Source organism: Echinops telfairi, unplaced genomic scaffold, assembly GCF_000313985.2.
Source record: "Echinops telfairi isolate 266 unplaced genomic scaffold, ASM31398v2 ScPeMD7_7473;HRSCAF=8511, whole genome shotgun sequence".
In the NCBI taxonomy this organism is placed as follows: domain Eukaryota; kingdom Metazoa; phylum Chordata; class Mammalia; order Afrosoricida; family Tenrecidae; genus Echinops; species Echinops telfairi.
This window is the reverse complement of record NW_022111377.1, coordinates 2,132,274-2,159,216: the sequence shown is the minus strand read 5'-3', so window position 1 is coordinate 2,159,216 and position 26,943 is coordinate 2,132,274. Positions and strand designations below refer to the sequence as shown.

General features: G+C 47.4%; 1 protein-coding gene across 5 annotated transcripts in view; it reads left to right on the top strand.

Moving 5' to 3' along the window:
• Positions 1 to 26,943, top strand: part of CELF2 (CUGBP Elav-like family member 2) — a 512,058-nt gene that overhangs the window by 391,303 nt on the left and 93,812 nt on the right. For 4 of the 5 annotated variants that reach the window (XM_004712629.2, XM_045285616.1, XM_045285615.1 and 1 more), the window contains exons 3-4: positions 12,319 to 12,367; positions 23,628 to 23,762. In XM_004712629.2, coding sequence (XP_004712686.1) covers positions 12,319 to 12,367; positions 23,628 to 23,762 — 184 coding nt within the window. Of the gene's footprint in view, positions 1 to 12,318; positions 12,368 to 23,627; positions 23,763 to 26,943 lie in introns of those variants that run through there. The other variant, XM_045285618.1, reaches the window with a different exon arrangement.

Genomic DNA, 26,943 nt, shown 5'->3' with positions numbered 1-26,943 from the left:
AATGACGATGGCGACAAATGTCAAATGTGCTTGACACAATGGATGGATAGATTGTGATAAGAGTTATATGAGCCCCTAATAAAATGTGTGGTTTTTTTTTAAATATAATGGTCCAAGTTGACTTAGTCCAATAGAAGAGAAAAGTAAAGTTGTAACACGAAGCAAGTCAGAAAAGGCAGCTTTGGGTCAAACTGTGGAATTCTTTGAAAAACAGACCAAGGTGTTGGGATTTCACTTGCTAGCTAATTGAACATTTCTGAGCAGAAGAAAGGGATTATTGACCTGCGCTGCAGACAGATTAAAAGGGTAATGACGTATAAGATAGTGTGCAAGGCAATGACCAGAACTAGCAGGAGGCTTTTGCAGGGATCCAGGTGCTCATTAATAAAGACCTAACCAGCCAGTGGCACCAGAAATAGAAGATCTACATTGAGAATTTCAAAGGCAAGAATGAGATTTGGGGACAAGTCGGAGGGGTCTGGGACAATAGAGAAGCAGCGTTGTCCATCACAGAGTTGAAGCTGTACAAGCAGCCACCTCAGCCCATCATCACAAGCTTCCAGAGAAGGACCTAAAGTCAAAACCATTCTGGATAGGTGTCGTTGCCCAGAGGATATTTACAAAAGGGACGAGGCAAGGGGATGTCTTAAAGAGTTCTCAACTGGGGTCAGTGTCTCAAAATGTGGGGAGAGGGAGAAGACCAAGCAGCTGCTGCCATACATCATTATTCTAAGGTTACTGCAAACCAACAGACACCCCTACAAGAATAATTGGTGAAACTCCCTGGAAACTCAAGTCCAGCAGTGGGCTGGGGTCATATCTGGGTAAATGAGGTGGAGCAACGTGCAGTTGCGGGGGGTGGGGGGAGGGTGCTTATAGGTCCAGTATTATTTTCCTACTTGGACACTTTTGACCTAGCTTCTACCCAGCCGTTGGTGACCAAAGCCACATGCTTTAGACATCTGGGACTTTGGACTCTATCCTTTGAAAGTGCACAATATCCTTCATAGGCCACACCAGAAGGATCCAATTTGGAAACCCCACTAAGCAAACTGAGTCCTTCTTAAACTCACCTGTAGCAGATTTTATTTTTCAGTCATTTTATTGGGGGCCCTAGCAGTTCTTATCACAATCCATACATACATCCATTGTGTCAAGCACATTTGTACATATGCTGCCACCATCATTCTCCAAACATTTTCTTTCTACTTGAGCCCTCGGTATCAGCTCATTTGCTGCCTCCCCCACACTCCCTCCCTCATAAACCCTTGATAATTTATAAATTATTTTTTCATGTCTTAGACCACGACCACTGTCTCCCTTCACCCACTTTTCTGTTGTCCATCCCCCTGGGAGGGGGCTATATGTCGATCATTGTGATTGGTTCCCCCTTTCCCCCACCCCCACTCTTCCTCTTACCCTGATGGTATCACTACTCTCATTATTGGTCTTGAGGGGGTTATCTGTCCTAGATTACCTGTGTTGTGAGCTCTTATCTGTACAGTGTACATGCTCTGGTCTAGCAGGATTTAAGCAACTATATACATAAATTCCTGTGATGAGGTCCCAGTAGTATGGCAGGGGAAAGACCCATCCAGATATACACATGGAAGTCCGCTAAAAAGGAGAGGAACAGAAAGGAAAAAAGACATGGGTAGTGGGGAGCAGGTCACAAACCCACCTAAGGGGAGGGTACTGTTTATATCTGCACAGGATAGGGAGAGAGGGACCAGACTTCCATCTGGTGCACCAAGACGTGAATGCAACAGGCCTGTAGCAGAGTTAGGGAACTGACATACTACCCACACGTAAGGCTAGCACAGGCAAGTGTGAGAAGAAGCAAATGACTGCTATCCCCAGTTATAGTCAGCATTGGGCTTGGAGAGTGCCGAATGGATAGTGGTCCGGGACTACCGTATATTTCCTACTTTGTGCTCTCTCTGCTCTTTGTAATGTGTTACTATGTCTTTCTGGAGGGCATGGTTCTGCCTGTGTGAAGGAGGGTTATTGAAAGTTTTGCCCTAACCCCAACGTCATTGTTTTGTAAATAGTGTCTAGTCACTTAAGCTTTTAATCTATACAAGTCAACAATTCATGTATTTCCATCTGAAAAGTTGGCCTGTGCGTGTATAATTTCCTTTTCTCAGTGTGTTTTAAATCCTATTCCATTGACTAAACTAATGACACTCTCAATAGAATTACCTCTATCATACTCGGTGGGTATGATTTATAATATTCGCTATCATAAAATGATACTTATGTCTCTAAAATGAACCAGAGACATATATAAACCACAGGCGTGTGAATGGGTTTGGGGATCACACTTAATCATAGCCCTGATCTAAGAACAATTAGTTCTTATGACATGGCCCTACTTGATACTCACCCTCATGAGGAGATCACTGAAGTAGAAAGTCTTTGGATCCAGTGGCAGTGTAAGCATCTCAGCACTGGCAGAGATCTCCACGCGGCTTCTCCAGCACCCAGGGCTGCATCAGGGTAGGTCCTTGTGGCTTCTCCTCAGGGTGTCTTGACATGAAATGAGCCTTGCCAGCTGAGGCAGAGAACTAGCCAAGGCAGCCACACCCTGGTCCGATCATCAAAGAGCAAGAGACCAGACAACCAGAAAGGTGAAACTCACCAAGCCATTTATCTCTCTGCCCTTCAATTACTCCCACATGTGTCTATCAGTCAGGTTGGCAGAACAAACCTTAACTATCTCACTTTTCATTTGACCCCTCTTTTGACCCATTTTAAAGTTGTTTTGGTTTTTAATATCTTCAGCTTTCTTTCCTATTGAGGTTTTTCTCTGTCTTATTTTGTCATTGCTGGGGTTTTTTTTGGTTTGTTTGTTTCTTGGTTTTGTTTTGTGTGATTTTCTATGCAATCCAGGCTAGGTAAATCTTCAGAGACAGTCACTGGATTAACAATTACCTAGGGGCACCGCGGGAGAGGCTTTGGGGAAATGGGGAGCCAAAAACAGAGTAGGAGAAAGGGGAAAGTGTTCTGAAATGGATTGTGAGGATGATTGCACAACCCTTCTTCATATGATTGAGCTATGAAAGTGTTTGACATGTGAGTTATATGTCAATAAAGCCTTTTATTTTTTTAAAGAAGATAATTCTGGGAAGCCGTGCCAGGGTGATCGTTAGCAGAGTCTAGCCCTAAGAAGATAGCTGAGAAGATTTAGATGGGAAGACAGGTTCCAGCCTGTGGCCAAAATTCAAGTCAGGCTTCTTACCCTACGCAATAGGCCATGCTTCCCCTCACCCCCCACAGTGAGTGTTAGCTAGAAAAATTGTAAAGACGTCTTCTGTACTGTGTGTTCACCCCAGCTTATTGGAGGATGAGAATTGGGTAACAATGAACCTTCTGAAATCAGGTGATGTTGCAGAAGAAGCCACCAGGAACCTGACGGTGGAATTCTCATGTATCCTGAGATGGTCTCAGAATGAGCCCAGAGGGGGATCATAACAATCAGAGACAAATATCAAAAGGATAATTCACAGCACCTTTCTCTTAAAATGGAAGACTATACTCAGCTTGGGCAGGTAGAATGGTGGTATTGGAAATGTGATCTAGCTACCGGGTGACTAAACCACTCCTTAGTGGCCAGGGCAGGCGTTAACTATTTCACTGGGTGTTTTGCATTGCTCAGCCAGGCAGTGTGTCTAAGTTAACATCTGGAACAGGGATGATTGCCAGAGCATTGATCGCTGACTTTGGAAGACAGTTCCACAATCACAAAGAAGTACGGGTCAGAAAGAATATTTGTATGGCTCCCATTTAGTGGTAAGGGCACATTATCCTTCCCTTAACGTATGCTCATTTATCAAACAATCGTGCAAAATAATTTCGCTGTGCTCCCAGTTATCATAATACTGCCTCAGCAGCACTCTAAGGATACCCTGCTGTGTGGGTCCGGGTAGACTAGAGAAACAAATTCACGGACACTCATGTGTCTAAGAGAGAGTTTTATATAAAGGGTAATTGTATGTTCAGTAAGCATCCCAACCCAGTCCAGTCCAAGCCCATAGTCCGATGTTAGCCCATATGTCCGATACCAATCTATGAAGTCCTCCTCAGACTGACGAAACACATGCAAGGGTGCCGAATGCAGGGTGATCACAGGCCAGTGGGTAAAAAGTCTTTGGATCCAGTGGCATTGTAAGCATCTCAGCACCGGCAGGGGTCTCCGTGTGGCTTCTCCAGGTCCATGGTCCTGGCTGCATCAGAGTAGGTCCATGTGGCTTCTCCTCAGAGGTATCTCCAGGGAGTCAGCCTTGTGTCTTGTCAGTAGAGCATCTCCAAGGGAGTGAGGAGAGAGTGAGATAGTGTCTCTAACCTTTAAGAAGGAATATAGGATTTCCCAGAATTCTCAGGAGAAGGCCATGCCCACCCAGAGCCTCATTGGCTATGACCCGATTGACAGACTGGACTCCACTCCTTCACTCTTAATCCTCTCAAGTCCCAAATTGACACCAGATTATAAAACTACCATACCTACATAGACGTCTTTTCTTCCCAGTGAGTTTTTCTGTTTATCTCTATTTTCAAAACTGTTTGATACCCTCATGTGGTGATTAAGACATGGAAAGGTAAACAGCATTCCAGATGGACTAGGTATCCTCTCTGAGAATGCTAGAGTGTTCCACGAGGGCTGCTTTGCTTCTCCCCATGTTTATTTGGGAACTCAATTGACGGGGCCAATTGTTTATTAACTCACGGAAGCACAGAGAGAAGGAAGGGCCGAAATGTAATCAAAGAAATTATCTTCTCTTCACAGGAGCATGGTTAAAACGCACGTAATAACACCTTATACTGAAAAATGAAGTGAAGTAGGCACCACATGTGCTAGAGAATTACACAATATCCTGGAATTGACCTTTATGAGTAATGGACTTGAATACTTCCCAGAGAAGTAGAGGTAGGATCAGCATGGTCCTTGGGCAGCAGTCCTTTTAAAAGCCTTATGCCCTCCTCCCTTGGTTCATGACAATCCTTTTCCATTCATGACCCACGGCTATTTTAAACCTATCTTCTTTTCTAATATTATGGATAAATAAGGCAGAATGTAAGCTTCTGTTTGTACTTAGTATGGAAACACAGAGCCTAATCATGGCTAATGAGTATAATAAATGCTAGGCTGTGCTGCTGCTTGTTTGGTATGTGTTTTATATACAGAAGGTAACATAGGATGAATAACTAGGATGCCAAGTTACAGATGGGGTTGTGGAATGTTATTTGACAGCCGATTAGAGTAATCTGTCAGAAATGATGACTTAATCACCAGAACAGACTCCAAATTCCCTCATAGAATTCCACCCAGAGTAATCTAATTTTCCTGCAATGTTTGAGGTTTTTTTGTTGGTGGTGGTGTGTGTGTGTTGGCCCAGACTAAATGGTTACATTGCTTGTTTTCCCCCCTCTACTATACCACATGGTTTTGCATCCTTATTACAACTTAAAAAGCAGATATGGAGCCTGATAAGTTATATACGCTTCTGTGTCATTGGGTTGTTTTGAACGCCGCCCCATCAGCTCCAATTCACAGTGACTGTGGTTTGTTTCCAAATAGGCCAAGCTATTTGTGTTCTACTTCCTGCTTTGGTGAGTAGTGACTGGGGTCTTAAAAGCTAGTGGTACAATAATACCCTGTAAGGTACAATATTTGGTCTCTCCCTCTCTAGAGGGAAGAAAAGTGGTGAAAATCAAAGACAAGTGGAAAGAATTATTCCAGTGAATTAGTGGGCCATGGGAATATCAGTCTTCTTGCTCCTGAGACCAGAAGACCTAGATGGTGCCCAGCTGCCACTACCAACTGCTCTGCAAGGGATCGCATTCGAAGGCACTGGATCGAGAGAAGGAAAGCTGTGGGAGAAGATGTAAAATGATGAGAAAAGGAAGGGTGAATGGACGATTAGAAGAGAGAGACTGGTGGAACTCCCAAGACGATGCCCTTAGTCACCCATCATCAAGTCTAGAACTCAAATCAACCCTACGGTTTAATTTTCAGCCAGAACAAACGGTCCTACAAGGGGCACAGTAACACTAGGGAGGTATGCACACCGCAGACGGGCAGCCTTTACCCAAAGAAAAAGTTCAGCAGGGGTATGAACGAAGTGGAAGGAAACAGAGGGAGGAAGTGAGTTAAGTAACATGACGTTGTGGGGATCGCAATCTATGCAAACAATGAGATGATGCAAAATATATAAAAATGACTGGATAGAAAAGTGACCTGCCCTATAAACCTTCACCCAGTTCACAATGAAAAAGGTTTTCAGACGATCATTTTGTTGTTGCAGCTGGTTGTTGTGGAGTTGATTTTCTTCAGAGCACCCACCTTTCCGTTCTGTGGCGTGGGGTCACTCTGGGACAGAATTGACAGCACCTAAAACCGCCACCCACCTTCTCACAGGGTTGTGAGAATTAAATTAGTTTAAAGAAACTACACCACCACTTGGCATCGGAAAATGGAGGATGAAGAGATTCTTCACATGCATCGTGCTTAGCAGAAATATGTATGAACTCCAAATTTGGTTTTATCCCAGTGAGAAAAGTTAGTTTTGACTGATGTGTCAAATTATGTTTGTTGCCTATATTTTTGTAGAGGCGTCCCTCCTTTAATATCTGAGCAAGTTCATCATACAATTACCAAAGGTACACACACACACACACACACACACACACACAGCAGAGGAAATCCAAAGCTTTGTATTCAACACTAAGTCAACATTCCTAAAGCTACCTTTGATACTTCCCGGCCTCCTCTGGAGAGACGAGCGTAGTGGGATGGGGACTGAGCTGACAGATTTAGAGCCCCACAAAGGGGGTGCCATGAGAACACCCCCAGGCTTTTATTTGAGGCGATGGTGTACGTCTAGTTGCTGGCAACTCTTTTGAGATTGACTTTTGCCACTTTTTAGAACACATACAGGGATGTTTGGTGTTGTGTGGTTTATGATGCAAACAAGGTCCGAATTGACCCATGGGAATCCTGTTTACATGGCAGTGGCGTGGAAGAAAGATGCCGTTTTGTCTGTACTGGCTGGAAGCCGTTCATATTCTAACTGGGTGCTTAGGCCTTTTGTGAATCCTCTTCTTTCCCTCCCCTCTTTTCCACCTTTCAATATTTTATGGACTGTACACTTATTAGATGTGCCTCCACGACTGCTCTCTCCAGGGGTCAGAAGAGGTTTACTAATGAGATGCGTACCAGTGACTTTGTAAAACCCACTTCAGGTTAAAAACGGCATGTTTTATTGAATCCTGCGCTAAAGGTGGCTACCCCATCACTCGGTGATGGCTGGGGTTAAACAAGTGTCGACATGAGTTCTCTGATGTCTGAGAAACCACGGGGTCACCATTCCCGTAACCCATTTCCTTCCCCCAGGTCCTCTGTCTGTGTGAACGGCGGCTACCTGAGAGCCGAATCTTCCCTCCATTTACTGCAAGACCCAGGCAGAGAGGGTGGAGAGATCAGCCTGGACTCGTTATGTAATGGGCGCTCTGGAGCGTGCAGTGAGCCAGTGCCGGTGTCCTCCGACCCTGCAGGGTCTACTGTCCCTGTGACATGAACAGGACTTGCAACATAGGCAGTGACAGCTGTTGCCAGCGCTGTGCCCCACGCTTACCCCCATGGACTCTGCATGCTGGCCTTGCTCCAAAGCTGTCCCCTCATTTTCATGTTCATGAGCTGCAGCTGGACTCTTCTGTGAGGGCGACACCGAAGGTCAACACCCTCAGTACTCGCAGTGTCCGGTCCTGGCAGAGTGCGACCATTCCGAAGACAGTGGGTGGGAAACGCAGTTCTGAGGGGTGTCTTGTGGGCACAGCGAGGGGACCGGGCAAATGATAGTCACTAATGAGGCGGTAAAGAGCCTTGTTGACCCATCAATTTAAAGCATCTGACTGATAACCAAAAGATCGGTGGTTCAAACCCACTGGCTGCTTTGCGTGGGGAGAAAGTTTGCTTTCATATAGATTTACAGCCTCGGAAACCCGCAGGAGCAGTTCTTCGTGTCCAATAGGGTCACTGTGAGCCAGCCACCAGGGCAGTCAGTTGGGGTGCAGTAGGGGCTACGTTAAAGTGTGTGTGTGTGTAGGGGCGGGCGAGGCTGTAGACTGTAAAATGTGAGTATTCCAACCTGAGTGGCCAACTTTCTATCAAGAAGTCACAACCACTGCCTATGTCAGAGAGAAGTAGCCCCTACACCAGCGGTTCTCAACCTGTGGGTCCCGACCCCTTTGGGGGTGGAACGACCCTTTCACAGGAGTCGCCCGATTCATAAGAGTAGCAAAATGACAGGGATGAAGTAGCAGTGAAAATAATTGCATGGTTGAGGCGTCACCACCACAGGAGGAAGGGTATTAAAGGTGGCGGCATTCGGAAGGTGGAGAACCGCTCACTGCTGTAGAGTGTCCTTGTCACTGGTTTGTGTGTGTTGAGTTTGGGGGGGGCGCGTGGGGGGGGGGGACAGTGAGATGTGGCCCATATCTCAAGAAGCCCCAACTCACAGGAAATCTGACCCGAACCTGCAGAGGTGGTACCTCAGTGTGCCACAGTCTGCATGCCACCCTCCGGCTTTGCTAGATGGCTGATCCCAGTCATTAATGCACCCATGTCATCAGCACTGACCCACTCACTCCTAAGGAACATGATTACCTTCCACCTTTCCCCAAACCCTCCCCACCCCAGAAGGAAGCAAGAAATGAAGATCTTAAAATGTCCTCTATTCTAACAAATGCTTCTTTTTTAAAAAAAATTCCAAACGGCAGTGCTAACCAGAGAAGTTAACCAGTGTCAGCAGTGTTAAATGGTACATTTTACTGAAAGGAACTTTAGGCAAAATGTTGTACTGCAGTAAGAGGAAGAACATTCCTTTGCGCTCAAAGGAATCTTCAAAGAGAAGGAGTTAGAAGCCTTCCTTAGAGAAATGTAAACATGATGAGATATATTAAGTTATACATACTTCTGTAGACTAGGGTCTTTTCCCAAAACCACTCCCAAATCCTGCTCTGGGACAAGCGCTCTGCAGATAAACTGCTGGCCTAAGACAATCATCCACCTCCTGCAGTCTTGTAAACTGATCGCATCTGCTGCTGCCTGGGATACAAATACTAGATTCAATACTTCAATTTCAGCCTGGCTCAGGAAAACAGCTTTGTGAGTGTCCAAGGCTGGTGTTTACAAAACCTTTATACTCTTCAAATAGTGCAAACGGAGCATGGTAACACAGAGGATTGAATACGTTTTCTCAATTGCAATAACACTTGTCTCTAAGGGGACTCCTTGGAGAACCCATTGCAAGGTCATGTCCTCAGTCGCCATAGACAGAAGAAGCCATCTCCTGGTAGACAGCCGCCTGTCTGCGTCTGAGTTTCTTTTGCAACTGAAAAGGCAGTGGGCAGATTGGAATAAAGACCAAGCTCTCTGGCACTTCCCCCTGCTGGCTGCTGGCTGCTGGGACCTCCAGGGGCAGCAGGGTTAAGTTGTGATACCATTAGTTCTTGACAAAAGTGGTGAAGGTTGGCCTCTGGCTGCCAATCCTGAAACAACGCAAATTTCCTGAAGTTAACTTTAATTTGGGATTGAAAGGACTTCCCCATTTCCTTCTAACTTGATTTTCTCCAGCTCATGAGTACATTGCTCACTCTTTAGCCCTCTGTGCCCTCAGACAATTTGTACACTTAATCTGCTCACGTGTAAAAGATTGGACTGAAGCCCACAGTCTTTATTAATCTTCCCTTATTAACAGGCAGAGACAACCCAGTCCTAAATGGGAATAAAACCAAGGCCTAGAAATTAGAATTGATAACACAAATTGGGGGGGGGGGGGACAAAATTCAATCCATAACATCTCACCGTTGGACCCCTCAAAATTCCTGTCCTTGATACATGAAAACTCATTTACTCCATCACATCATCCCCGGATGACCTAAATTATGTAAGGGATTGGCTCAAAGCACACTCTATACTAGTCCTGCCCTTCTACCGTAGCAAAGCCAACCCATTTCTAAAGGCCTTGGTTTTATTCCCAGTTAGGACTGGGTTGTCTCTGCAGATTAATAAGGGAAGATTAATAAAGACTGTGGGCTTGAGTCCAGTCTTTTACACGTGAGCAGATTAAGTGCGCAAAATGTCGGAGGGCACCGAGGGCTAACGAGTGAGCAATGTGCTCTTGGACTGGTTAAGACTCGCAGGTTAAGATTCTCAGCAGGTATTTGGGAAGGGGGTGTAAATGATTTAAGCTATAATAAATATGGCCAATTTTCTCCTCTTCTCCACCCTTGGAGACACTGCTCCTTTCCCAGGAATGTCCCTGACCCAATTCCTGGTTCCTATTGGGATATCTTCCCGGCTAAACTCAAACGTGGCTCCCACTGAGACACCTTCAGCTTGCACTCCTTCATCTGTGCTGAGGCCCTTCTGAGTCCCCCGCTTCTGGTCGAAACCCTGCACATCTCATACTGTAGGAAATGCCTCGGGTGTTTGTTCGCCTCTCCCACTACATGACAGACTCCAGCACATTTGTTTGTTTTTGTTTTTTAAATCATTTTATTGGGGGCTCTTACAGTTCTTACAACAATCCATCCATCCATCCATTGTGTCAAGCACATTTGTTCAAATGTTGCCACCATCATTTTCAAAGCATTTTCTTTCTACTTGAGCCCTTGGTATCAGCTCATTTCCACCTTCTCCCCCACCCTCCTCATGAACCATTGATAATGTATAAAACAAATGTTTCATGTCTTACACCACGACCGCTGTCTCCCTTCACCCACTTTTCTGTTGTCCGTCCCCCTGGGAGGGAGTTATATGTCGATCATTGTGATCGGTTGCTTCCAACACTTTTGGTTCCCATATATCCTCAGCATCTAACACGGTTTATTATTCGGTGCCAGTGAGTCCGTCTAACCCGTAGTGACCCTACCCACAAGAGACAAAGCACTGCCCAGCCTGTGCCCTCTTCTCACTTGTCCCATACTTGAGCCTGTTGTTGCAGCCCTTGTGTCTATCCATCTTGTCATTGAAATTAGAATAAACCCAGAGCTGCGGCTTGCAAGTGATGGAAGTCCACTGGGGAAATTTAAGGTTCAGAGCGGACAGGACCCATTACAACAAAAGCATTGCACAGCCAGTGGTTTCCATCCACGCCGTGGCTTCTGTGTTCCTTGGGGGATGCTAAGATACGAAGCAAGAGGATCTTGGGAAGTAGTTTGAGGGATTTATTTTCATTAGGTATGGTGGCTGCATTCCATGCTCAGAGTAAACGCCATGGATCACGCGCGGTGGTGTGGCCAGTGTTGTCTAAGCAACCATGGGGGACCCAGTTCTGCAGTGATTGAGGATATGGGCACCGCTGTGTCTCAGGAAAGGACCTCTGGTGGCACACGGGTGGCCCAGCTGGGCTGCTGACCGAAAAGCCGGCTGCTCAAATCCATTGCAGCATGGGAGAAAGACATGGGGTTCTGCTTCCCTAAAGACTTACAGCGCTGGGAACCCCATTGCCCGCTTCCATTCTGTGCTCTAGCAGTGCATTGGATCAGAATGGATGTGACCACAGAGGGATCGGTGTGGGTTTGTGTTTCGGGTTCTTTATACACTGTGTGCATATCGGTGTAAGCCTTACAAGGTAAGGTCTGTACCTGCCTGCCTGCCTTCGTTCATGCAGTGGCTCTGACAACCGAGTCAGTCAGTCACCTGCTAAAACTTCACATTGCCCCGCACATCCCTGTGCATCCTAAGAAAAACCCACACCACAGACCTTGAAACGGCCAGAGGAGACACAAGAGTAAGCTTTGCTTAAATGTGTAATATTCTAATCAGGTAAGCATCGCTAGCTCTTGTTTTTCCAGCACAGACCATGGACTTTACTGCCTCGTATCATGACACACACACACACCCCCCCATCCCTATTTCACAGGGGAGGAAACTCAAGCCCAGAGAAATCACGACACCTGCTCTGGGCCATGCCACTCCACATCAGGGCAGACCCAGCCTAAACAAACCAGCGGAGAGCGGCAGAAAGGCACTGAGTGGTGAAACCAGGTTCTGAACTCAAATCTGAATCGAAAGCCCAAACTTTTCAACCCGGCGTGACCATGCCTCAAAACATATAGGGATTCTGTGTCCACAAGACCCCAGCTCTGTTTTAAGCGAGCTCATTGCTCATTTTAACTGGGAGGAGCAGAAGTCGTGTTGTGATTTGCATGCCCCTGAAACATCCGCCGTGTTCACATTGATAGCCTGATTTCCAGAGACTTGCTTTTCCAGCTGTTCAATCTGCCTTCACTCTCTCACTTCTGTGTTTTCAGATGCATCATCCCATTCAGATGAAACCTGCCGATAGCGAAAAGTCGAACGGTAGGTGACGGCCAAGTGTCTCCTTAGTAATGTCTGTTTCTTTCCAGTGAAAAGGTTGCAGGTGGGGGGGTGGGGGGTGAAGGGGGAGCTCACTCCAGGGGCTTTTTCTGTCTGGAAACTTCCACCGCGTGTGGCAGGTGAGGAGAAGTGGAAACTGGCTCTCCCGCCTCCTTTCGCTCTCGTGCGGCGATCTGTGAAAACCTCATTAGAAGCGGTTTTCTGTGTCCCTCTACTTGGGGCTCAGTCTGCATATGCCTCTTGGGGATCTCCTCCCCCCAGAACAACATGGGAACCCACCCCACCCCCCGCCGTGGGGCGGAATGACCTCACATTGTGCAGCGATGGTAGCAAGAAGGAATGGCCCGTGAAGAATTAGGCTGTACGTGCACATTGGCCTGAAGACAGTCTTCACTCTTCTCAAAAAAAAAAAAAAAAAATCTGTAAATGACCCACTTCTCTCAATGGTGCCAGTGCATTTGCATGCGAATTCACTCCGAATGCCATCTGCTGATTAAATAAACGTGCCCACAGTTCAGACACTGTGCATCCGAGGGCTTCCGAGAACTCATGGGATTTGCCCCTCGGAGAGACACGAGAGGGTCGGTCGCCACCTTGCTCACTCTTTGGTTTTGGCTTCCATTTATGTCATCCCTTCTGCCCGGTTGGGTTCTTTTCATCTCGTGAGATGTATGTGGAAGAACTCCTTTACCTGCCTAGACCACAGAGCTTTTCCGTTCCGCAAGATCGGCACAATCAGCACCGTGCCCTTCCAATGGGCAGCTGTGCCCCTCATTCATTAGTAATCAGGGCAGAAGCCACGCTCTCCGAGAGGTGCGTAGCTGCACATGTAAGTTATGATTGGGCTCTGAATCTCGCCACAAGCTCGTTTCTTTGTCTTTTTTTTTTTTTCTTTCCCTAATTGTGGTGCATCCTATTTTCTGGATTTTCCACAACCTAGTAAGGGTTGAAGGAAACTACAGGGCCCGGTCAGGTTCAGTTAGTAATGGAGCTGACAGAGCTGTGAGCTATAGGAGAGGAGACATTGGGTTTCACCTGCCCCCTTCTCACGGGCCCCATGCCTTAGAGTTAGTTAAGTTCCCCTGTCCCTGCACTGCTGTGAACACGAGCCTGGAAGTTCACATCAGCTCTGCAATCCTGCTTCCACTGTCTTGTTGTGGAACCATGGTCCCGTCCCTGCCTCCCTTTGCCGAGCCGCTATGCGCTGGTGACTTTGTGCTAGGAGTCTTGCCAGGGGCTGGGACTGCAACAGGGCATTTCCAGAAGAAAAGACTATGGAAGGCCCTGCCCCCTGCCCTCATCACACGTAACATCTAGCCTCCTGTTTCTGTGTCCAATAGTTTTCAGTGTCTAATGTTCACTTTGATCTTCTCACTCATAAAATGGGAATGACAGCACCTGCCTTACACAGGTTGGCTGTGGGTCTGTGTTGTCTCTGTTTCCCACCAAGTCAGATGTTTATGAACGTGCTTTGTCACGGGCAGGCCACACACCGACAAAATGCAGGTTCTTGTCAGCACCCAGATGGCTCCATGGTTTCCTAGGTTCTGCGCCAAACATGTCTACTTACCCCAAAGGCCATTACACCCTTTTGGATTTCCTGAGCCCTTTTGCTCCAGCCGTGTACATTTGGGGTCTGCCCCATTCCTCAGGGGAGAGAGGGTAAGTGGATTTTTTATTTGGGAGATGGATTGCACCATGTAGGCCATCCAGAAACTCTGGTCCCCAGAGAGACTCCCCCTCCTTTGGCCCCACTATGTTGAGACGAGGCCTGTGGAATGAAAGCCCATGGGATAGGCTCTACAGACTTCTGAACCGTAGGGTGCAATTCTGAAAATGAGAGAAATTAGAGAACGAAGTTGAAAACACTTAACCTGAAAGATCCAAGTAGTTGGATGGTGGAGGGTTCTTCTCTGGCTTATTCTCCTGCATAGCATCCACCCTGGCTGAGGGGAAATGGGTTTCCACAGGCTTAGAACCATGACATCTCAGAGGGGTTTGTTGTCCTTGTGGTCCCAAATCCATTCACCACTGAGTAGTGCTTGGATATAAAACTCCCATAGGTACTCCTGATCTTGCCTGATTGCAAATCCAAGCAGAGTTGGGTACAATCTGTACTGTAATTGCTAGGATGAGAAAATTCTTTAAAAACACCATATTAAAGGAGGCAACCACAAGACAGGAGTTAAACACTCTTGAGAAACCTGGCTTTGGCTTGTGGCATCCCTGAGCAAGTTGCTTCTCCTAATAAGCATTGGGGTCTTCACTGTAAAATGGGTCTACAGTAGGCCATAATCTTAACTGCTTTTGTAGTGCCCACTTTACACACGGATTACATTTGAGGATTACATATGCTAGTGCCTGTAAAGAGCTTAGCATACCACCTCGCACCTGAGAGATTTTCAGTTTGTGTTGTCATTACATAATGGTACGATTGGGGCCAACTGAGGCAGCCTCATTCGGTGATAACTGTGTGGCAGAGCCTGGTCTTGTCCCACCAGCCCAGAAGTGTGCACATGTGGTTGCAAACTTCCAACCTCGTTAGGCCAGCTCTCCCTTTGCCTTGTAGATTGCAAACTTGGTAAACTTTCTCAGGTTTCCAGTATGAAAAATCCAACCATACAAATGGGCTCAAGATGGTCTTTAGGGGGCTCTTAAGGTAATCTCTGTGCATAGACATGAGCAGGTTTCCAGGGTTGCTGGGGCCTGATGGAGAAATGTATCAGTTCCCAGAGCAAGTGCTCAAAGCCGTGAGCACTTTCTGATTTCTCACAAGGCATTTTTGACAGGTAAGCATCGTTTCAAAAGTTCGAAGAGCACAAAGATTTCTTTGGCTCAGATGCTCCCTAAATAGCTCCCGCCGTTATGAAAGAAGGGTGGTGAGCTCTAATTGCACCTTCATTGGGTTTGCTGACATTTATGGATCGCACAAAGGGCTCATCACAGTGAGACAGCTACTGTCTCTGTATTATCAGCATGCTCAGATTTCTCAAACTCCATATCTGCTGAGCAAGAAAGAGCTGCTAATCACAGATTAATTAGCGAGGGACAAATGGATTCCGAAAGCAACCACCTTTTAAGCCTTTGTCCATCCAGAGATTCTGATAAGGTGAATTGTGATAGTGAGCTCAGAAATGTTAGCTAGCGCTTCTATTAGCCCCATGCTGCCTTACCAGGCTCCATCCTTTAATGTTCAGGATTCGTGCCGTGAAATAGGACTTCATGCCCTTTGGAAGTTGTGTGGACACCACATTAAAACCTGGCGGGAGCCTGCTTCCATTTGTCCTTGTCACGACGGCTGGAATTGCTGGTGGAGGCTGGAGGTGGCTGAGGAGTGGGCCTGCAGAGGAAGGGAGGGAAAGAGTAGGGGCCATGCCAAGCCCTGCCTGCTACCCTATCTGCAGTGCAGCAAGAGCAGACTGGCCTCCTTGGTGCCTGCCCCCTGCCTGCTTGATGAAGCTGGAGAGCCGCACCCAGAACCGTGTCCCGCGCCTCCCCCGCCCGTGTCTTACCCTTGGTCTGGGCTGATGGTCTTTACAGCCAATGGGCAGCAATAATATACAAAAAGAGAGTTGCTGTCCCTTAAAAAACAACAAACTTTATGGGACCATGAGGCATTCACAGTCAGACGTTTCCCAAACATAAACTTGTGTTTTAGAAAAAGGGCTTCCTAAATCTCCATGACATCCCATCGCCTGCCTTTTCAATTGGCTACGATGTAAGCCACACGCTCGACACAATTTAGACAAACTTCACAGCATTTTATTTCCCGCCCACCTGCTTGCACACCGCCAGGTGTCAAAAAAGGAAAGGAAAAAAAAAACTTCCTCTGGATAAGCAGTAAAATACAGGGGCCTTGAAGAACACATGGAATAAATGAGCAATTGGGGGGAAGGGGGTCTTCCCATAGAACACAACTTTGTTGATGAGTTTTCCATGCCTGAATCTTGAGTTGTTGGTAAAGGAAGGGCAGTGGAGGCTGTGGGGAGTTAGAGAACCAGAGTAAGCCAGCACATCGTTCCTCTCTCATTCAAGGCACCATCTGAGGACCTGTTTTCCCAATCCGAGTGTGTTACAGCTATTCAAGAAGGGGTGCCAGCTGTGCGGAATGGAACATTACATGCTGGTGCGGGTCTGAAGTTTGTCTAGCTCTGAGGGAAAGCAGTAGCTTCAAGGTGCTTCCGGGGTCTATGCTACAGGTCTGTCGGGGATGGAGCTGTGTCCCCTAACTGTGTGTGTGTCCACTTGGCTGGGCCGTGGTTCTCATCGGCAGTTATGCAATGATGTGACTTGACAGTTCCATAAAAACATGATCATCCCAAGGATGAGCACTGTTACTGTCGGTCAGAGTCTATTGTAAGGGGAGTGGGGTGGGTGGGAATCATCGTTTCCAAAAGTCAGATCATCACCAACTTGGTTCTGGACGGCGGGGAAGGCATTTATGAGTCCCCAGTGGATGGGGTCAGAGTCGCTGTCTAAAGCTGAGTGGGCAGGACCGCATGCCCAAGGCACTGATGAAAGGAGCTTGCGACCCTGGGGCCAAGAGAGTGAGGCTGTCTTTCAGATGGACCGGAGACTGGGTCACGGAAAATCAAGAAAGCCGAGTTGCCATCCCAGCGAGCGTGGAAGACAGAGCTGAACGCCAAGTTGAGGGAGCGCCACCCAGTATTCAGAAAGCATGGTCAACATCCAGAGTCTGAAGGGTAGGGTCACCGCTGAGATGGTATCAGAGAACAGAGGAGTATTCTAAAGCCCTCAGAATTAATCAAAATAGTCCTGTGGAGGTTTTTTAGGTAGTTTGGTTTTAACTTGCTTAGAACCAGGTACACCTTTTCTCCTCCAATTTCTCCATTTGTAACAGGAATGTGTACCTCATGCCTGATCCATCATTGTACTTTGAAAGCAGATAACTTTTATTCTAGGTCCCTCAGCAAAGAGGAATTTTGTCCCAGGTTACAATTTGCCCTAGTTGATTTTAAGACGTTAGGAATGATATAATAGGGTGAAAGTATTATGCATGCAGTAAGAGCATAGATTTTTGCAGGGACTAAAGTTTAGAATTCTATGGATTAAACTGTATCCCCTTCTCTCCGCCCCCCGCCCCCCCAAAATGTATCATCTTGGCCGGGCCATGATGCTCATTGACAGTTATGTAGTGATATAATGTGGCAATTATGTAATTAACATCTCCATGATGTGTGCTGATATGATCAGCCAATCAGTGGTAAGGGGCTGCAACTGATCAGATGCTGAGGGGGATATGCCCGCTGAAGCCTTTTATTTTACAAGGGTTAAAAGGGGAGAGGGACCTCAGTTTCACCCGGAGCACAGCCTGTGTAAGGATCCAGGATCCCTGTGCTGAGACCCGGAGGGAAGCGAGATGACAGGACAGATGGAGACCTGCACGGGACATGAAGCCCCCACGGGTGCTGAAAGACAAGTACCTTCCCCCAGAGCCGCCAGAGAGAAAAAAACCTTCCCTGGGAGCTGGTACTCGGAATTTAGACATCTAGTCTGGTCTCCTGCACTGTGAGAGAATGAACTTCTGTGCCTTCGAGCTGCCCACTGCTGTCCACTTGTGGTGTTTCTGTAGCAGCTGCACTAGACAACTCCGATCATAATTAAGGGAGGGCAGCCAGCCCTCGCTGTGACGGTACGCTCCTTGTCAAGGGGAAGATTGGTTTTCACTCTGAAGCCAGAGCACAAATCCACCGTGCTTTAACCTCCAGCCCCACAACTTGCCGGAGGTCCTGACCGCCTAGAATCCAGGAACATCACTTAAGCACAGTCTCTCTTCTCAAGCCTCCAGTGCCCACGTGTCAAGACTGGCGCTAGCAGGACGCGAGATAACTAAATATTGCCGCATGAGGGCGGAGACCTGCAAAGCCTTCATTAAAAATAGGAATCACAAGGTGCTTCCACCCAGTCACTTTCTGATTTACTGGAAGATGAAGAAATAATTTTGAAATTCAAAGTGGAGAGACTCACAGATTCGAAGGCAGTAATTAAATGCCATATGTTAGCACTAACACATTGAAAAGTTGTTAATTAATTCAGGCAGCCCTGAATCCAGGTGTGACTTTGACAGATTGTACACCAGGGTGTTAGCGCAGACTTACAATTAGGGATTTTTAAAAACTGAAGTTCCTAGTCCCCTAACTTTAAAAAAGTCACCACTTAGACTGGAAGCATGAACTCTGACTTGTGTGTGACCTGGGAGGAGAGGTTGACCGGTCACGGATCTGGGACACCTTGCAGGCTGATGGCGGCGGTGGCAGGGGATCTCATTTGTGTAGCACTTTGGGTTTGAGAGTGTTTTCCCATATCCACTGGTAATCCTGGGGGGAAAGGAGCTACTTTTACTTGGAGGGGAGGAATCCTTCTCCTCTCATGTATTTTACTTTTTTAATTTTGAAATTCCCCTAAGCATCTAGCAAGCACCTTTGGAGTCCTGATGGTCTGATGGGTGTCAGGTTAGCTTGCTAAAGGTCAGCAGTTTGAACCCAGGAGCCACTCCAGAAGAGAGCGAGAAGGCTCTCTGCTCCCAGACAGATTGACAGCCTCAGAAGCCAATGGGGCAATTCTCCTCCACCCTGCAGCCTCCCTGCGAGTGGGAATGGGCTGGAAGGCTCTTATGGGTTGGGCTTGTTGGGTAAACACCTCATAGAATGTGTTGAATATAGTATCTATATTCAACTCGGTGGTGAATTAAAAATATATAGACTTTAAAAATTTAAATCTTCAGAGAACGCCACACAAAGTTTATCCAAAATTAATTTTAAAATAATAAAGTTAATGTAAGCTAATGGGAACAAGGTTTATTTAAAATACCTACAAAGCTAGTAGGTCTCCGAGGAGTGGTAATCTCAGGAATGAATGTGATGGATAAATGCGCCCTGGGAATCAGGAAAGCTCAAAGGGAAAGTAGAGGTGGGTAAGTTTAATCGCCCTTATTTCCCCCCATGACACCAAACCAAGCTCTGCTAGCCAAGCGCTGGAACGGCTTTGACTGATAAGAGATGACTAATGTCTAGCACCTCTTACCCAGGATCACACACACACACACACACACACTGCTATGGCTTAAGCATTGGACTGCTAACTACAAGGTCAGCAGTTCAAACCCACCAGCTGCTCCTCAGGGAAAAGATGAGGCGTTCTGCTCCTATTCAGATTCATAGCCTTGGAACCTAATACAGGGTCGCTCTGAGTCAGACTTGACCTGATGGCAGTGGGGTGGGGCAAGGGAGCCTTAATGCCATGCAAGATGGGTTGAGGATGACCTGTTTCAAATGCACTTCCCCGGGAGCCACTACACGCTTCATTAGCTTATGCGTTGCATCCGTTCCCATTCATTACTTAGCCCATCCTTGTTTTGAAGAAAAAAAATCGGTGAGGGTCACCATCCCAATTCCTGGATGACTTAGGAAGTTAAGTTTCCATTTTCTTAATATACTTTGAAAGGAGGGGATGGGGGTTCACTGACAGGGAAACTGCATGTTTAATTTACTATAACGTCACCTTGAAGCTTCAAATCTACAAATTGTTCTTATTTTCAATCCGTTTATTCCAATTAAGTTGTAAGAAGGCTCTTACAACTCTTATAACCTTCTATACATCAATTGTATCAATCATATTTGTACATATGTACATACTTTGCCATCATCATTTTATAAACATTTACTTTTTCTATTTGAGCCTTTGGTATTAGCTCCTCTTTTTTCCCTCCCTCATCCGACTCCCACTCTCGTGACCTGCAAATTATTTTTGTCAAGTGTCACAATTATAGGTTTACCAGTGAGTCCAAGGATCGGCTGGGAATTTATCAGTTGCTTTTGTTTAACAGAACTAGGGCCAGATCCTTCAAGATGTGATTGAAATGAACATTTTGGGGTTTTTCCGCTTATAAAGATATTAGTCAGAGCTTTCCTGGGTTGGGATCCCAGCGAAGAGGAGGAGGAAGGGTGAGGCTGCATCCTGGGAGTTGTCCCCCTTCTCTTTGTCCCGTGAGTCTGTTCTGTCCTCTCCCTTCAAGGGAAGGTCGCATCTGCACAACACTTGGCCGGAATCCTCACGGGTGAAGCCATTCAGGTGTCAGAAAGAGCCCAACGCTGCCCTCATTTTGGAGATCACAAAGATTCCCATCACAAAGGAAGCTCCTTGTTCTGATGTTCCGAAAGCTTGGCTACTTGTTGCACCCACCCTAACCTCAGCAAGTTCACAGTAGGTGGTTGGTAGTCCACCTGCTTTGAAAGAAGAAAAAAGGAACTTGAAGAGTTTTTATCGAAGTAGAAAACTTCCTCCCCAGAATCAGAGCCCACAGCGCCCATGGCCCATGTCACATTCCATGAGTTTCAACATTGATCTTTAGCCTTCTCTTAATTTCCTGTGTCAAGAGCCCCTTCTCTGCACACTCAGTCTGTACCCCTCCATCTGGCCCCACGCCAGGGGCCTTACAGGTGGCTCAGCCCTTCCCTGGTGAGCACGTTGTCATTGGCCTAGCTCTCTACCAACCTAGGCATGACCCTACCTGGGTTTCTTAAACCCGGACTTGAATTCCACATCTTCCAGCCAGCTGTCCTCAAACACTTCGATAAATCATTCACGCTTTACAAGCACTGGGGGCTTGTGGCTTCCCCCTGGGTGCCTGAAATCCCCAGTGTCTCAGAGCTTTCACTAATGTGGAGGGAAAGGGCTACAGAAAAGGGAGATGGAGCATCACTTCCCAGCATCCCCCAGTGCTCCTCAGGTGCCCTCGTCAGCTAAGGCATGCAGTGGGCTTCTGCTGCTGCCCCGCCTCATCCCCTTTGTGCAAGAGAAAGAGCAAAAAGGACAACGAACCAAATCCAGGCCTTCATTTTACAGAGTGAGGCTCGAAGGCTAGGTCTTCAAGGTCCCGGATCAAATGAATGGCATAGCTAGGGCTAGACCTTGCCCCTGCCACCTCGGAGCCCAGAGAAAACAGGGAAGTGTACAGAGCATGGCGCTGGACGTAGGATGCGCAGGAGTTGTGGTCACATCCAAGCAAAGACAAGTCCCTCCATTGCCAGCCTCGGGGGTTATCTTAAATTAGAGAATGCACCTCTCGAGACTCTTCCTTCCGGTCTGGAACTCAATGACAAGGAACACAGCACTGTGTCATGTCCATCCTTCAGAGCAGCAGCATCCAGAATCAATCACTACCGTCGATGTGATTCCAACGCATAGCAACTCCACAAGATAGGGTTTCTGAGAGTAGAAAGCCTCCTATTTCTCCCAAGGAACCCCTGTTGGTTTTGAACAGCTGACCTTGCTGTTAGCAGCACAGTGAGTAACCCACTACCCCACCGAGGCGCCATCCTCCAGTCTAGTCGCCAGTCATTGCATTTGACCATCTAAACGAGGGGCGGCTGTGTCATGCAAGCAGCTCAGTGCTGCCCTGCTAGCCAAAAGCCTGGGGTTCCCAACCCGCCCAGAAGATGAGCCTGGCCATCTACGTCCGAGAAGTGAGCGCCAGAACAGCCAGCGGAGCAGCCTTATCCTTCCCACATGAATGAGGTCGCCCCCGGAGTCGGCATCCCCTCAACAGCAAATGGCACGTTTTAAATCTAAATGAATAAAGTCACATTACACACTCGGTTCCTCAGGCGGCACGAGCTACAGTTCAAGTTCTCAGTAGGCCCCCTGTTTAGTAGCTACCAAATTGTCCAGCACAAACACGAACCTTGGGCTACATCAGCGTTCCGATCGCACAGCACGGCTTCCGAGGAGACCTCCTGGTGTTGTTTAACTGCTTCCTGCAGAGATCTCCTAGACCCAGCTCCAGTAGGACAAAGACTGCACATTGTAACCTGGGTCTCTCCCCAGGGTCACCTGGCCCTAGCACGTCCAGACTCAACTCTTGTTGGGTAAATGAAAGTGAGGCAGGTCCTGTCCAGGGGAAGAATAGGAGAAACAGAACCCAAATCCATCAGAACCCCAATTACAAGTGTTAGAAACAGATAGAAAACAAAGGTTCCTATATGAGTGACCGATGGCAGCTGGAGCCAGCTCTCTGTGGTACCGGGGCCACCAGTTACCTCCGGTTTTATTCTTTAAGGAATGGGAAGAAGCACTGGGTAGTCAGCTGGGCACCAGCCCCCCTTGGTCTTCCACAGAAATCTGTTTCCTTTCTCCTAACAAAGACTCCTCATCCGTGGCCTGAAACCAGCCTGCAGGCTAGGCTGTGAAGCCACATACAGGCCAGGGAAGCATTCTCTTGTCCCACCAACATGGGCCTGTCTCGGCCAGGCCAGTTGACACCTCAAATGCACACTGCTCATCAAGAAGTCCACCTCCCAGGGATGCAGAAAGGTTGCTCCCTCCTCGGCCCTTGTCCACGTTGTTCGGGGCTCCGTTCTGAGCGTGATGCCTACCTCCCCCATTCTCGTGCCTGTGGTTGGCTGCTGCTTTGTCCTCCTGCACAGAGCCGCGTGGCTGAGAGCCTGCTTACCACTGTGTCGCCAATCCTAGCCCTATAATGCCTGAATTTTTAATTTCGGGAAAATTTTCTTTTTATTCTTTACTTTGATAGTTATCAATATATATATTAATATATACATTTTCATTAAATGTTACAAAAATGTCGCACTCAGCGTCATAGGGCTAGGAAGGGAGGTAATTGACCGAGTCTCTAGGACACCAAGACTCTCTGAGCCCCTTTTGCTGTCTAGCATGCCGTGGGGCTGAAGGAGGTGAAAGCAGTATTTTTTCTTCCCTTTGGTGCTTTGGTGGAAAGCTTTGTTTACCAATTTCACTACATGTGCCTGCTTGTTTTTCCTCTCTTGGCCCTTTTCCCTGTCCCTGTCATTCAAGTTAAAAGAACATCTACAAAACGCCAAATTAAAATCTGAATCCCAAAATAGCTCCGCATCTCATAGCAGAATGGCGGTGCTGAGCAGTTACACAAGATTCCCAGATACTGTTTGCTTCCAGGGGTGGGGGGAGAGGAAGCATAGCCCCCGTGCGCCATGTCCTCAGAGGATGGTTTATTGCGTAATCACAAGCTGCCAGAAAGGTGAAATGTTCAGGTAGGGCGGGGTGACGGGAAGAGGCAAGATGGGGGGTGTGGAGGAAGGAAGGCCAAGTGCCCATCTGAAGGGTTAGCCCTGGGACCCGTGTGTCATCTCACATGGCTGAGACTCAGCGGGATGTGGTAATAAAGCATTGATTGCAAGACAAAAGATGGGCTAGCCTTTGCTCATTCCTTATTTTTATCTCCTAGCTGTGGAAGACAGAAAATTGTTCATAGGAATGGTTTCGAAGAAATGTAATGAGAATGATATCAGGGTGATGTTTTCTCCATTTGGCCAGATAGAAGAATGCCGGATTCTCCGGGGACCTGACGGGCTGAGTCGAGGTGAGTGTGCCGTCTGCACTGTCTCCTGCTTTAAGTGCTAATTGGACTCTGTCTCACAGTTGAGGTAGCTGTAGCCCCGCACACCGCACGCACAAGGTTACCCTCTACTACGTCCCATTGGGAAAGTTAGCCAACCTGAACTTTTCACTGGGTCCCAAAGGACCGGCTTTGATGTCTCCAGTTGAGAAGGTCTCAGTGCCAGCGTGGTAGCTCAGGTCAACACTGCCGCTGGGAAGCTAACAGGCTGCCCTCTAGTTGCGCCTCCCTGCCCAGTCTCAACGTGAAGAAGATACAGGCGGGAGGGGGCCCACAGAAGAGAGAGAGAAAGGCTCTTTGTTGTCTTCTTCTTAGTCTTGTGGTTGTCCGCCTGGGGCTTCAAGAAACGGTAGGGTATGGTCCTGTGGATGAGAGGAGCACTCTAGAAGAAGAAGAACATTTCGTGCTCACAGGGAGCACAGAGCAGATATGGACTTAGAGTAACGGGGGCCTGTCATGCAGTCTGAGAGTTTTAGACTGAGGAGCAAAGCCGCTGGAGTCCTGAGCCCAGGGATTCCTTTCCGTGACAGCGGTCTTAAATGACTTGGTCCCAAAGAAGCTTGTAGGCTCTTCTTCACTGTGATGGCAGCAGAGGCGGTGCCACAGGGTGTTGATGAAAGCCAGTCGTTTGGCAAGCAGCTATAGACGATAGTTGGAACTAACCATTCTCTTTCCATGTTGGCCCTCCTCCTGTGACAAAGCCACACATGTCCTTCTTTAAACCCCTCATAACAATTGTCTGACTACAGCTGCCTGAGTCAACCCCGAGAGGTAGAATGGAAAGAATGTTACGTGTGACATACTGTTCGGTTCTGAAAGAAATCTTTAGCTGTGCACTATTATCAGTCTCCCTATCAGCGCTGTTTCTATGGGGCTCATTAGACACGTCCCTTCATTCTCTGCATCAGGCTCCTGGATAGCAGTGCTACCCAGATCACGTGGTAAAGGCGCCGGAGGGGCCGCACCTACCCAGGCAGTCGTTCGCATCCAGTTCTCTAGCTTCACCACAGTGCATTGCCATGCAAGGAAGCACGTTTGTCCTTGGGACACGTGGAGCTAAGGCTTCATGGTGGCAGCCGCCAGAATGGAAGGCAGGGAGAACAAAAGTTCTCCACCTCCAGAACCCCCAACTCGAGAGAGTCTAGACGAAACTAGAAGGGGGTGGAAAACCTCCAAGTTTGTGATTTCTGTATTTTCTTTTGGAGGTGGTTAAAAACCAGGAGAGAGGGGAGCGAGGCATGCCATCCCTGCCTAAGCGTGCAGTGACCATTCTGCGTTCCTCCTAACTTACCACTCCCAGAAAAGATGTGATTCTCTACAAACTGAGGAAGGAGAGAGATTGAGCTGGGTCCCTAAACAGCTGGTCCAGTGCCTCAGGCTAATCCATAGCTTACCACCTGTGCCAGGATTGACATCAAGCAGAACCTCCCATCAATCGTAGGGACTACCCAACCTCGGTCTCCCAGGCAGCCTGACAAGAGCAGGACATGGAGATTTCCACCTCAGTACCCTCTGTGACATCTTAGCCAGTTCAAGCCACGAGCACTTCCAGTCCTTCCTGATCATCTGATTCTGCTGGGTCCATCACAGAGGGGTTCCCTTAGGTGAGAGACTGTGGGAAGAAGAGGCAGTGTAGCTAAATGAAGAACCAGAGATGTAGGGGACCATGGTCATATTGTTTGCTTTCTCTTTGCTGTCAGTTTAGTAATGATACTCACTCCTTTCTCCTGTAATTATGTTCAGCAGTATTTCTGTGTTACCAAAAGGGCCCTGGCAGTGTAGTGAGTTACACATTGGGCTGCTAACCATAAGGTCAGCAGTTCAAAACCACCTGCCTCTTCCTGTGAGAAAGATGAGGCTTTCGATTCTCATGAAGAGTTATAGTCTCAGAAGCCCACAAGGGACGTCTGCTCTACCCTAGAGAGTCACGAAGAGTTGGAATCAACCCAATGGCAGTGAGTGTGCTATCATTGGGTTCTCCATTCCCCAAAAGCACAGCGTGGGGAGTAGACAAAAAGGAGGGGAATAACTTAGTTATGGTGGAATTCATAGTGGCCTAGAAGCTAGTGACCCCAATTTCCATCCACAAACTTCTACTGATAGGAAGCATGACCTTAGTCAATTCGTTTTCCAATCTCCATCCCTCTATGTCCCCGTTTGTAAATAACAGTATAATAAAAATGCCAGCCCTGCTTATCAGGAATCATTTGATATACTGCTGTGATGGCATTCTTATAAGTATATGACATGCACAGTCTAGTAGAGAGACCTTGGATGTGAAGTCTAAATCCCTGATTTCTGTCTTCTCTCTGTCTGGCTTGGCCAATTTACAACACGGGTCTCCATCTGTCCGGTGGGGCCAGTCGTGAGCAGCATGGCGGCCTGCAAGGATTAGAGCGCTGGAGTATACAGGCATTATTTCTGCAGCACAGATTTATAAGCAGCCCAAACTTTCGGAGGAAAGTGAAGGACACGATACTTAACAAGAGAACTTAGCTAATTTGATCTACCATTTGGCTGATTAACACCAGCACTTGACACCAGAAGCAGCCTATTTCTGAAACAAGTTAGGGGAGCACGCTCATCAATATTTTATGCAAATGCTGGCTCAATGTAAAAAGTAGAATACCCACTCCCCACAGGCACCCTTTTTTTTTTAAACAGAAAAGCTATCTCTGGTGAGCCGCTGAGAATTTTCTATCGTAAAAGAGAAAATAACTCCTTTATCACCGTTTGTTCTGCGCTAGAAAGAGGGACAGTGGATTGGTTTCCCATGTGCGGGAACCCAGCACCCCTGGGTGCAGAAGACTGCTCCTGAGTCAGCATCTTTACGGAAAGAAAATTGTCCTTCACTCCGCTCTTTTGCTTCCATGAAAGAACTACAGTTTTCCATCACATAGTACTAAGTGTCCCCTCCATTCGTGGCGTGGCAGATTGAGGACGCTCAGTCTCTCTGCTCCCAGTGCATCGAGCTGGCTCAGCTGTCTAAATAAATAAATAACGACTGAGTAACGGGGACGCTGGGCTCTTCAGCAGAGGCCCTTCTTGTACTAAAACCAGAGTAGACAGTGTGCAGGGAAATGCTTTTAAGTCAAATTTGTTGGTTAGGATGAGGAACAGGGGCAGTTGAGTGGTTCGCTTGGGG